This window comes from Hyperolius riggenbachi, chromosome 2, assembly GCF_040937935.1.
Source record: "Hyperolius riggenbachi isolate aHypRig1 chromosome 2, aHypRig1.pri, whole genome shotgun sequence".
NCBI classification, from domain to species: domain Eukaryota; kingdom Metazoa; phylum Chordata; class Amphibia; order Anura; family Hyperoliidae; genus Hyperolius; species Hyperolius riggenbachi.
In genome coordinates, this window is record NC_090647.1 from 60,921,114 (window position 1) to 60,934,438 (window position 13,325).

The window sequence follows — 13,325 nt, forward strand, 5'->3', positions numbered from 1 at the left end:
TGTCCCTCTTTCAGGATAGATACACAGATCTATGTAAATACGTGTATTTTTTTTACTGAAAAATGTGTTTAATTGACTCTAAGCTTCATTCCCATCCTTTAATTGATATATTTCTTATTTTCATATGTTGATATAAAGGAAAATGAACCAGGAAAGAAAGGACCAGTGTGGTTTTAATTAAAAAACAACATATTTTTCTTATGAAATCTTTATGGTATGTGTGACTAGAGGTGTGTTGGGACGTGATTAGGGGTGTGGCAGGTCGTGATTACGGGTGGCAGGGGCATGACTTAAGTGTCCCTCTTTCTTATTTCAAAAAAGGTGGGAGGTATGAGAGTGCCCCAATTTAGGATTTTTGCTTCAAAGTTGGCAGCATCAGAAGTGTTATGCAAACTGTTTGGCAGGAGGGATGTGGCAGCAGGTCTGGCAGCAACAAGGCTGAGATGACTCCTCCTACTGCTCATATCCAGGCATTGTAGAGCTCAAACCGTTCAGCAGTAAGACTACAAAGGCCTGCAGAACATGCAAAAATAAAATAGATATACCCGGTAATAGATATACAGAAAACCCATAACGGCCTGTTTCCACTACACGCAGATTGGATGCAGAAAAACTGACTCCAATGAAAGCCTATGGGCCTGTTTCCACTACATGCAGATTGGATGCAGATTGGATGCAGAAAAACTGACTCCAATGAAAGCCTATGGGCCTGTTTTCACTAAACGTGATTTTTCTGATGCAGATTTTCCCATAGGCATTCATTGGAGTCAGTTTTTCTGCATCCAATCTGCATCAAATCTGCATGTAGTGGAAACAGGCCCTAATTACTTTGTAAACACATGTTATTACCACTTCGTATAAGTGACAAGAGACCTCCTTACATACCTCGTATTCCAGCGGCCTTCCCACATTATCCTTGGACATTTTCCATGCCACAAGGATCTCAGAGGCAGACAGGCCCGTGGCTTTGACATCAATCGGTGCAGTACTGGGTTCTGCAGAGGGAGGGAGACAGACATATTATTATACTGTATGGAGGAGCTCTGACAGTGTAAGGCCAAAACATAAATGTATCACATTACAAATAAATTCCAGTTATATAGAAGTAAACTTGTTACAAACTGACCAAAAGTAACCCTGCATGCAATTTAAAAAATACATAAAAAGTTTTTTCTGCAGTGAAAATTAACATCAACATTTTTAGACAAGACAAGACAAGACAAATAACATTTATATTGCGCTTTTCTCCTGGCGGACTCAAAGCGCCAGAGCTGCAGCCACTAGGACGTGCTCTATAGGCAGAAGCAGTGTTAGGGAGACTTGCCAAAGGTCTCCTACTGAATAGGTGCTGGCTTACTGAACAGGCAGAGCCGAGATTCGAACCCTGGTCTCCTGTGTCAGAGGCAGAGCCCTTAACCATTGCACCATCCAGATTTGGAGACATGGGCTGCTTTCTGATAAATCACGACAATTATGGCTTCAAGACATTCTTCAAGAATTATTCCTAATGGCTGCTTCTTCTCCTCATTCTCCATATTGCAATGATCTGCTCTGCTGTCTGCACAGGCAGACAGCTTTTTGACCATTTTGTAGGTCTGAGTGCTGCAGGTCCCTGGAAAGGAGACCTGTTTTCACTCTGCAACTTGCAGAGTTGCTGTTCTGGTGAGGAATTTGCATCCACTTGGCATGCAAATTGCTTAGCTGCTTCCTTTGATGGCTTGCAGTATAAATACCCAGAATTCCCTGCTGGTCATAAAGGTTTGATCCTGCTAGACTTACCTTGAGTCTCAGCACTCTGCATATTGTTTGCTAATATTATCTGTATTGCCTGTTCTGTCTGTTTGTTTGGATCGCATTCGCCCTAGCGGTAGAGGCGGTAGTTCCTTCTGTATTCTGCCTTAGGAGTGTAGCCAGAGCAGCGGTTGCTACTGGTCGCTCCATCTGTCTGTCTGTCTGGATCGCATTCGCCCTAGCGGTAGAGACGGTGGTTCCTTCTGTATTCTGCCTTAGGAGTGTAGCCAGAGCAGCGGTTGCTACTGGTCGCTCCATCTGTCTGTCTGTCTGGATCACAACCGCCCTAGCGGTAGAGGCGGTGGTTCCTTCTGTATTCTGCCTTAGGAGTGTAGCCAGAGCAGCGGTTGCTACTGGTTACTCCTTTTGTCTGTTTTGTCTGGAACGAACGCTTGCTGTCGTCTCGGTGAAGTAACCGTTAAGCAAGCGTTCGCATTCTCTTTGTTTTCGTGTTTCTTTGGTTAGTCAGGGTTGGTACGCTTTGTCGCTATTGCGCTTCTCATGTGGCGACCGTGCCGTGCACGCGCTTTGTCGCTATTGCGCTAAACATGTGGGGACCACGTGTAGTTAGTCCTGTCTGTTCCTTTGCTCTGTCTTACTCAGTCTGGTGTCACTATTGGCAATAGCCATTCTTGCGATTGCGTTCCCACTTGGTTTTCGCTGTTGTTTGTGCACCGTCGCCGGGTGGCTACTAGATTGGTGGACACACATACATTCTGTCGCTGTGCTCACTCTATCTCTCTAAGGGCTATCTTGCCCTGCATTGCTTTAACTCATTCAGGGGTTATTCCTCTGCACTCCACAGCTCCATCTGCCGGTGGGAATCTCTCTCTGCAGGTGCATTGCACCAAAGTTTGGGTTCTGTTATTTTATACGCTTTTGGAGGATTTCCGCAGTGTCAGCGCACATCTTGTGCGCTGACCATGGAAATAATTCCCCAATCGTTACACATAAAATTTCCGCCCATAAGCGATATTTGATAGGCACCAAAACTTCTGTGGCACTTCCGGCCCCCAAAATTCTTGCTTCCCACTTATCCGGTTGCTAATATCACATGACTAGCAATAGTAACAGTTGGCCAATGGCAGCAGAATAGTGAGGGAGGCAAAGATGAGAACAATTTATGACTCAGCCTCCCTCTGTAAAAGGCTTTCACAAAAGCTCACTTTGAAAAAGGATTGATAGCCATAAAATCAAATTCCATTTACACATGGCTCTGTGTTTATTATGCAGTCTACATCCTGACCCTGCAGTACAAGCATTCCAATATAATCATACATGTGTCTGCTATAATTAATCTTTTCTCAGTCAGCCTGGTTCTTTTCTGGTACATTGCTGGGGAGAGGGAAGCTTATTATCTTACCTTTTTTCCCTCCCACATTCCTGCACCTTGCTGATTGGCTGAGGGCAGTTCAGTGTGACATGAGACAAGGAATAGAAGCAAAATCATCTCTTCCCCTGCAGAAACTGCTGAAATCTGATCTACTGTGTGTTCTTCTCACATGTGTTTACAAAGCAAGCAAGATATGACAGTGCAGTTCTCCATACATCATTTCAGGCAGAGGAAAAAAATTGGGAGGAAATGACATAATGACTGGCTTCGGACAGAGGCAGTAACGATGGAAAATGCCTGTAACAGTTTTCTCTTTATTTACTATATAAAATTCATTGACATCTAAATGTGAACCGTATAATAATATAAATGTTATGTAAGTAGACCAAGTATTTATCTACTTATGTATGTGTGTGTTTTTTCCCTGGGATAGTATTGCTGACCCTCATGCTTTAAGCTCTGCAAGTAAACAAGAAAAAAATTAAATAATGTAAATAAAAAAAGAAATGGTTTCCTGGTTAACTATATTAGGTGCCTTGAATAGTTTTTGATACAACAATTTTCCTTTTATTACCGCACAACCTCCTTTAAACCTGTGCGGCCCGCAATGTGTAATTATGAGGCCTAGAGAATGATTTAATTCTGTATTGTGTATATAATCCTATGGATGTCTAGGAAATTAGGTGTCATGCCGCTATGCATTAGATCAGCGCGGAGGAAAATGTATGAACAGGTAAAACACAGCATCAGCGAACATCTGATGGAAACAGGCATGGCTGTATGAGATAGCAACTAACATGAAAGGCGATATGAACAGAGCGCAGCTGTAATAACCACACACTATCTATCATTTGGTACATCCCAGCCTGCTGCCAGGGTCACCCGCTAAGTGCAGTCATACTGGAACTATTCACTGAACCTCTCTAGCTTACCAAATTATCCTCACATTTCCAATATCTATCATGTTGTTCTTCTGCTTGTAAATGTCTTTAACCCTTTTTATCTGTTAAAGCGAACCTAAACTCAGAACTTCTTCTCTGCTTCAAAAGATAAGCAACAGCATAACAACCTTTAACCACTTAATCTTTTTAGAACAGTATATCTACACCCCTAAAAACTTAATCTTAGCCTCAGAGGCATAGATATACATACTCCTCCGTGATCGCCGCTGTGCATGCTCCAGCTCCAGCGGAGATCAATGAATGGGAATGCAGTTCTCATTCATTGATCTAGGTCCCCCTGTCAATGATCGTGGCATCAATGAGATGCCTGCGGTCATTTGTAAACACTGTAAGTTACACTTACACTCATTACTTCCTGTTTCGCGTACTAAAAGCATGCGCAGGAAGCTAATGAGTGAGGACATCTTGTGGCCAAATAGTAAAATTACACCTACATACATTTATTTTGATAAATAGACCTACACATAATTTAAAATTAACTCCTTCCCTCCCACATTCTCCCATAAATACCCAAATAAAACTGTTGCATAAATAAATAAAAAAATACAGGGGAGCGCGACTTCTCCCTCTTGCTCCCCGGGGGCCCCCCTTTATGCTACCTTCTCTTGGCAGAGTAAGCGCAAATAAGCCTTGTATAAGCAACTCAACTTCCATCCTACTCCAATCGATGATCACCTGCCTCTGGTCTCATCCTTCTGCATAGCTGCTTGTAAAGTATGTGTGTGCATACCTCCCAACATTTTAAAATTTGAAATCGGGGCAGAGGCCACACCCCCTAGCCACGCCTACCATAAAGTTTTTTTAAATATGTTTTTTTAATGAATGTTGATGGCCTTATCATTTTTAATAAAAATAACCCTCATATACCCTTCCCGTGGGTGGGGAGGAGGGTAAGGGTGCCCGTGGGTGGGGAGGAGGGGGAAGATGGGTGCCACTGTAAAAAAAAATATAATCGAGGCGCCAGCCGCGCCTAAGTGGGATGCGGGATGCCGATGCCGGCAATACATTACTACCTCCCTCCCTCCCTTGTAATCTGCCCCCTGTGTCCCCTCCCCCGTTAGCAGAGTGTGCAGGGCAGCGGAGTGGCTTTCATCTTACCTCCGTCCATCAATGCGTACCGACATCTAGCTTCATTCAACTTCCTGTTTCCTGTGACGTCACAGGAAGCAGATTGAAGTTGGATACTGGTACGCATCGATGGACGCTGGTAATATGACAGCCTGCTCTGCTGCCCTGCGCACTCTGCTAGCGGGGGGGGGGGGGACAGGGGGGCAGATTTCAAGGGAGGGAGGGAGGTAGTAATGTATTGCCGGCATCGGCATACCGCATCCCACTTAGGCGCGGCTGGCGCCTTGATCATTTTTTTTACCCTCTCTGCCCACTGCCGCCCGGGACTTGGAGGGCTCATACTGGGATAGCGGGACAGCCCACCAAAATCGGTACAGTCTCGATGAAAACGGGATGGTTGGGGTGTGTGTGTGTGTGTGTGTGCCACATTTTTACACCCTTGTCTGGGTGCAATTCAGCCTAGAAACTGCCCTGCTGCCAATCAGTTAATTAAGTTTCTATCTACCAATGTTAGTTCTATTACTTCAAGAAGGAAAATGTACAGCAACAATTTGTGTCCCGGGAGACCTAATCTGGGGGAAGTCCAATGCTGGACATGTTTTATATGGTTTATGTGGATGCAGATAATTTCAATGGTCTCAGAGCACCTGTAGGAGGCGAGAGGAAATTAAATAGCTAGGTCTTGCAAAACATAGTAGGATTTATGGTTTTACAGTAGCTTGTCTGCTAGATATTCTTCTGCAGGGATGGTGTACCTGCAATCAGCAGCTGCTGAGGAGCTATAACTCTCTGGGGGAGATTTATCAACTCTGTCACACAACCCTGTGCAAAGCAGGAGCCCTGTGCTATTAATTTACTACAGTGGTGCAGCTTGATAAAAGGTTCCCCAGACCAGCATTTCTCATCTCTGGTCCTCAGGTTCCTCCAGCTGATCATGTGCTTAGAGCTCTCCTGCTGGGAAACAGTTCTGATAGTTACAAAGCCAGCTAGATGGATTCAATCAGCTATTCAAGGTGCCATAAAACATGAAATTAGGACTTTAAAAGGAAATTAAGTGAAAATAAAATGCGATAAACAATTGTATCTATCCTTATGCTCCTAAAAGTGACCTTTTTTTTTTAGATATCCCACAGTTTTATTTCAAATTTAAATCTACTTTTCAAAGCAGCAGGGACAGCCATACTATCCCAGGAAAGAAAAAAAAACATATATAAATAGATAAATACTTGTTCTACTTATAGCTACAGTGGGTTGCAAAAGTATTCGGTTCCCTTGAAGTTTTCCACATTTTGTCATATTACTGCCACAAACATGAATCAATTTAATTGGCATTCCACATGAAAGACCAACACAAAGTGGTGTACACATGAGAAGTGGAACGATAATCATATATGATTCCAAACATTTTTTACAAATAAAAAACTGCAAAGTGGTGTGTGCATAATTATTCGGCCCCCTTTGATCTGAGTGCAGTCAGTTGCCTATAGACATTGCCTGATGAGTGCTAATGGCTAAATAGGGTGCACCTGTGTGTAATCTAATGTCAGTACAAATACAGCTGCTCTGTGAGGGCCTCAGAGGTTGTCTGAGGCCTAGTGCACACCAGAGCGGTTCGGCTGCGGTTTGCGATCCGCTTGCGGGTGCGGATCCGTTAGGGTAATTTCAATGGGCTGGTGCACACCAGAGCGGGAGGCGTTTTGCAGAAACGCATACTCCCGGGCTGCTGCAGATTTTGGATTGCGGATGCGTTTCTGCCTCAATGTTAAGCATAGGAAAAACGCAAACCGCTCTGATAAACGGCACTTCAGAGCGGTTTGCCAGGCGTTTTTTGTTACAGTAGCTGTTCAGTAACAGCTTTACTGTAACAATATATGAAATCTACTACACCAAAAACGCTTTCCAAAACCGCAAAATGCTAGCTGAAACGCTACAGAAAAATAAGAAAAAGCGTTTCAAAATCTAGCGGTTTTTGGTGTGCACCAGGCCTAAACGAATATTGGGAGCAACAACACTATGAAGTCCAAAGAACACACCAGACAGGTCAGGGATCAAGTTATTAAGAAATTTAAAGCAGGCTTAGGCTACAAAAAGATTTCCGAAGCCTTGAACATCCCACAGATCACTGTTCAAGTGATCATTCAGAAATGGAAGGAGTATGGCACAACTGTACACCTACCAAGACAAGGCCATCCACCTAAACTCACAGGCCGAACAAGGAGAGCGCTGATCAGAAATGCAGTCAAGAGGCCCATGGCAACTCTGGACGAGCTGCAGAGATCTACAGCTCAGGTGGGTGACTCTGTCCATAGGACAACTATTAGTCATGCACTGTACAAAGTTGGCCTTTATGGAAGAGTGGCAAGAAGAAAGGCATTGTTAACAGAAAGCATAAGAAGTCCCGTTTGCAGTTTGCCACAAGCCATGTGGGGGACACAGCAACCATGTAGAAGAAGGTGCTCTGGTCAGATGAGACCAAAATTGAACTTTTTGGCCAAAATGCAAAACGCTATGTGTGGCAGAAAACTAACACTGCACATCACTCTGAACACACCATCCCCACTGTCAAATATGGTGGTGGCAGCATCATGCTCTGGGGGTGCTTCTCTTCAGCAGGGACAGGGAAGCTAGTCAGAGTTGATGGGAAGATGGATGGAGCCAAATACAGGGCAAACTTGGAAGAAAACCTCTTGGAGACTGCAAAAGACTTGAGACTGGGGCAGAGGTTCACCTTCCAGCAGGACAATAACCCTAAACATAAAGCCAGGGCAACAATGGAATGGTTTAAAACAAAACATATCTATGTGTTAGAATGGCCCAGTCAAAGTCTAGATATAAATCCAATCGAGAATCTGTGGCAAGATCTGAAAACTGCTGTTCACAAACGCTGCCCATCTAATCTGAATGAGCTGGAGCTGTTTTGCAAAGAAGAATGGGCAAGGATTTCAGTCTCTAGGGGCTTGATTCACAAAGCGGTGCTAACTGTTTAGCACGGGTGTTCTAAACAGTTAGCACGTGAAATGCCGTTCGTGGACCTTTGAGCACGCAAAGTGTGACAAAATGTGGAAAACTTCAAGGGGGTGGAATACTTTGCAACCCACTGTACTTATGGATTCGGTTTCAGGCGTTTTCCATCTTTACTGTCTCTGACTGAAGCCAATCCTGATGTAATTTCCTCCCTTACTCTTTGGCACTGTCATATCTAGCTTGCTTTTTAAACACATGTGAGGGCAGCATAGAATGTATTTCAGCAGCTTAACACAGCCAATCAGTGAGGAACAGAAATGTGGGAGGGGAGATACAAGCATCCCTCTCCTAGGCAATATACCAAATAGAGCCAGGCTGACTGAAAGAAGATTTATTACAGTAGAAACATTTTCTACTGTATTGTTTTTTTGGAATGCTTGCAGTGCAGGGTTAGCTTGTAGACTGCATAATTAACATAGAGCAGTGGGTAAATGTCATTTGATTTTATGGCTGACAATCCCACTTTAAGTTTATACTGTTTCATTGTCTCTGCTCAATGACACATTTATTGACATATGCCAGAGCTAAAATCTATGAACTATTGACCCATTTTTTTTATCTCTTTCCTGCCCTCAGAAGCCATTTTCTGCTAGGAAAGTGTTTTATGCTTATAATTCCTTATCAGTGAGGGTTATGCTATAGCCCAACCAGGTTCCAACTCAGACAGAAACTCTAACTTGCATACCTGATTTTTAACTCTTTCAGGCAAAGAAATAAAAAAAGCAACACAGCATAGTTGTGTGCTAGGCATTGTACATACAGGTCTATCTCATCATGTCACAGGCCATCTCACATATCCTTTAAAGAGGAACTCTAGGAAAAATGTTAATATAGCAAAGTCCCTGTTATCCGGTTTTCAGGCAACTGGAAGTCTCAACTAACCGGCATGCTGAGGGATAACAGGGACCTCCGTTGGGGGGCTTTCTGTGGGTGCTGGCCGGCTTTAAAATACTTACCAAGGCTCCAGCGATGTCTGGCAGTTTTTCTCTACCTCCTTGCGGGCTCCTAGTGGCTTCTGGAATCTGTGTATGGAAGCCGGAGTGTCACATGACCCAATGCGGGTCAGCTGACACTCCGGCTTCCGTGCACTGGGAAAATCGGAAAGCCTCTCGGAGCCCGTGAGGAGGTTCAAGGAGACTGCCAGACATCGATGGAGCCTCAGTAGGTATTTCAGGGGAGAGGTTTGTGCTATTTTGGTCGGTTGCTCAAGCACCTGGCAAGCACATGCATCCAGCATCAGGCAATCTCCGCCAGTGCCGGATACTGGGGACTTTGCAGTAAAAGACGTTAAATATGAGTTACACCGGATTAGGAACACCCAAAGTGGGTGTTTTGTAAAAGTTTCTCTCCTGACAGGGCCGTCCCTTCCCCTCAATAGTGCCGACAAGCTGCATGTCGGCAATGAAGGGGGGGTTACAACACAGCATGGTCAGAAAGTACAGCGCATCGTGGGCGGAGAGCGGCACATAGGGGACAGAGAGGCTGAACTCCAGAATTCCTCTAAATAGCTGCAGGTGTGTATCTCCAGGAGAAACTGTATACCTGGTGATCTACCTCACAGGAGCCTATAGACACGGATGTCCTGGCACCTTAGACTTCGTCCTCCATGAACCTACAACCCCCCCGCCAAACAGCACCGCAAGTTTGCTGGCTGGTCCAGCTGTCACTCTTCCCTTACTTCCCTTGCCTGTCATAGGTAGATGCAGGTCCCTCTTAGTATTAGGTAGCCAGACGTACCCTCAGTATTAAGTAATTAGAGGTGCCCCCAAGTATTAGGTAGCTAGAGGAACATCAGTACTAAATAGCTAGTGAAGTCTCCGACTAAAGAGAGATCTCATCACTGGAAAAGCAGAGAGCTCGGTAAGTAACCTCTCATTCACACTCTCATCAGGACTCTGCATACAGATGGAGGGAGAGGGGCGCTCAGGGAGGGAAGTGAGCTGACTTTCTATCATCAGGCGCCTGTAGGCACATGCCTACAGTGCACTGTACATGCAAAACACGATACATACATAGACATATGACTATGGTAGGGACTAGAATGTGAGCTCCTCTGGGGGACCATTAGTAACAACACAATATACTCTGTACAGCATTGAATAATATGTTAGCGCTATAAACTGTAAATACTTAAATAAATAAAAATGAAATTATGGTAAATTTGGCCCTGCTGCCAGCCCTACATTAAATTAGACATTTATTGGATCTCTGCAGCCATGCAGGAGCATTATTTATTTCTAAATGAAATATTCAGTGGTTCACAAACCCAGCAGTAAAGATGCTGGCCTCTCCAATAAATAAAAAAATGTAAATTGGGTACAGATTTTAAAATGGGTGGGCATACACTGACTAAATAATTTACAAGTATTTTTTTTTTTTTACTATTAATTCTATTTTACATTTGAAATGAAGTTCCACTTTAAACTTTATGTTCAAACATTGAAAACTAAATACCGTATTTTTTGGACTATAAGACGCCCTTGACCATAAGATGCACCTAGGTTTAGAGGACAAAAACAAGGGGGAAAAAATATACTAAACCTGGTGCATCCATGGTGAAGGGGCATCTTGTGGATTATGCCCCCTTTGTACCTCTTGTGTCTCCCTGTGTCCTCCTCTGTCCCCCATGTGTCCCCCTTTGTTCTCCATTTGTTCCCTGTGTCCTCCTCTGCATGGGCACAGTGCAGGGAGTCCCTGACATTGCAACAGGTTGGAGGTTAGTATTGACAGCGTTCACAAGTCAGGAACTCTCTGCATTTGGACTATAAGACGCAGTGACTTTTTTTATCCACTTTTGCGGGAGTAAAAGTGAGTCTTATAGTCCAAAAAATACAGAATATATTTACATACAAATATATATATTTTTTTTTCTCAAAGCCCCCCTCCTAGTCTAGAACTGGCCCTGGTACGCTCTATCATGATGTTGTGCTATGTATTTTGACCATGACACATCTTTTTCTCAGCTACAAGAAAAAGTATCAATAGCATATAACATTTTTTTTCTAAAAAAAAATGTATTTATAAGCCTGCAATTGAAAATGACGATCTTGCTGAATGTGGGAATCTAAATCACTTCACAAAGTTAATGACCGCCAGTATTAACACCCTGCCGGGTAAACTACCAGACAATTACCGTTAAAAATCAATAAACGTAGAGTGGTAAAAATATCTTTTCCCTCCACAGGTTGTGCACAAAAACGCCAATGCTAGCTGCCATAGAAAGGGGAACCCGGGGGGAGAGAAGCCATTTATAATTATAACTCTGATTTAAAAAAAAAAACACAACCCACAAGGCCGTATTTCAGTTTATGTTATGCTATTTATACTTAGATACGTTTATGTAGATTGATTTACTTTCACATCGCCCTGAATTTATTATTACAGATTTTTTTCTAACTTCTTGATTTAACCTCATTAGGGAACATCACACTATGCCCCTTATTCATTTCACATTTCTGCTAAGTTTTCTTCTAGATAATACATTCACACCTAATCAAAAAATGCCCCTTTAGGGCAGCATGGTGGTGTTGCAGTTAGCAGCGCTGGGTACCTGGGGCATTCTGCACCTGCGAGAGTGAGCCTGGCCGGGATGCGCATGCAGGACAAAGCGTGACTCGGTCGAGGCTTTTGGGCTGAATGACACAGGGCCGAGGCAGAGGCAAGAGAGGCTCCAGCCTCGGGGCGCAGTGCAGGAGGGGGCGCACAACTCATTCAGCTATCATTCCCCTATTGTGTTTGAAGCAGGGAGAAATAAGAAAAGGGGATACATGGCAGTGACTGCAAGCCAGTAACTAGAGATTAAGGTGTTGGCGGCCCTGGGGTGCTTCTTTGTCTAATAGCAATCAGTGTGTGATGGGGGTGGTGGGGCGCCCCTTTGGTGTCCTCAACCTTGGGTGCAGGAGGACCTTGTCTGGCTCTGAGTGAGAAGTGACAGGAGCCACCTGAGGAGACGTGAGGGATGAGCGGCCTCAAGGGGGCTTAAGGAAGCCCCAAGTAAGAATGGAACCTAAGACGCTTCTCGTCTCAGGTCATCTTTAAGTGCAGCTATTATCCACATAGTAAGCAGTGTTGCTTGCGAATTTTCGCCCAAGTAATTTTCGCATCGAATTCGACGAATTTTCGCGAAAATCTTCAGAAATATTAGCGTTTTTGACCAGCAACGAAAATTAACGAACTTCTCTGTATGCGGGCGCTTATGCCTTTATGCGGGGAAAAATGTCCGCAATAATCCGCTAAATATGCGCATGGGTGAACTAATATATGCGTACATTCAAACTTCCAATGCGAAAATGTGTACGTATAGAAGGGAAATAATAGTTCTACGCAATGCGCAATGATCCGTATAGACACAGTTACCGCACACATAGTTGACTTTGCAATACATACGTCAACATTCGCATAGCGGTACTAGGACTACACGGAAATAAGTATGCGATAAACTATGTATTAAACGTGAAAATAACGGGCATTAGGCGTAATTAACGCGCAAAATATTCGATCGAAAATTTGCATATCGAAAAGAAATTAGTGCTTTTTTTTGCCGAAAATTCGGTGAAAAGAATATTTGCATTTTCGCTCATCACTAATAGTAAGCACTGCAGCCCAGTATCTTTCCCTCTCCCATTTCCTTGTAAATTATTGTGGCCTTTAGTCATCCCGTGCCTGTAGTCATCATAGGTGGCCTAAGTATTACTTTAATTATATTAATTAAATACTTAATTTGGAATACATTTTACCAACAAAACACAATTATTCATTTTTGAAACGATTATGTCAAAACTTTTTTTTACGGGTGGCTTAAAGGACTTCCGAGGCCAAAAAGAAGAAAATGACACTATACCTTTTTAATATCTGAATCCACGGAGGACGTCCAGCGCGTTCCTCCGCACCGAACCGCCGTCCATTGCAGCCCTTTTCGTTCCCCCATGGCTCGGCCCGACCCCACTGAACGGGTCGCATGTATTCCACAAGTAAGATGGCCGCCGCCTTGAGCCGCAGCTGCGCAGTACGCTTTGCCGCGAGTGCGACTGCGCAGCCTTTAGCCCACCTCCCGCCGCGTACTGGGTACGGGAGGCGGGCTAAAGGCTGCGCAGTCGCACTCGCGGCAAGCGTACTGCGCAGCCGCGGCTCAAGGCGGCGGCCATCTT

At 44.1% G+C, this 13,325-nt stretch overlaps 1 protein-coding gene across 1 annotated transcript in view; it reads right to left on the reverse strand.

Moving 5' to 3' along the window:
* LOC137543857 (contactin-5-like) overlaps positions 1–992 on the reverse strand; it is a 57,735-nt gene extending 56,743 nt beyond the window's left edge. The window contains exon 1 of the mRNA XM_068264928.1: positions 886–992. Within this exon, the coding sequence (XP_068121029.1) occupies positions 886–924 (39 nt within the window). The 5' untranslated portion in view covers positions 925–992. The remainder of the gene's footprint in view (positions 1–885) is intronic.
* Positions 993–13,325: the final 12,333 nt, after the last annotated feature.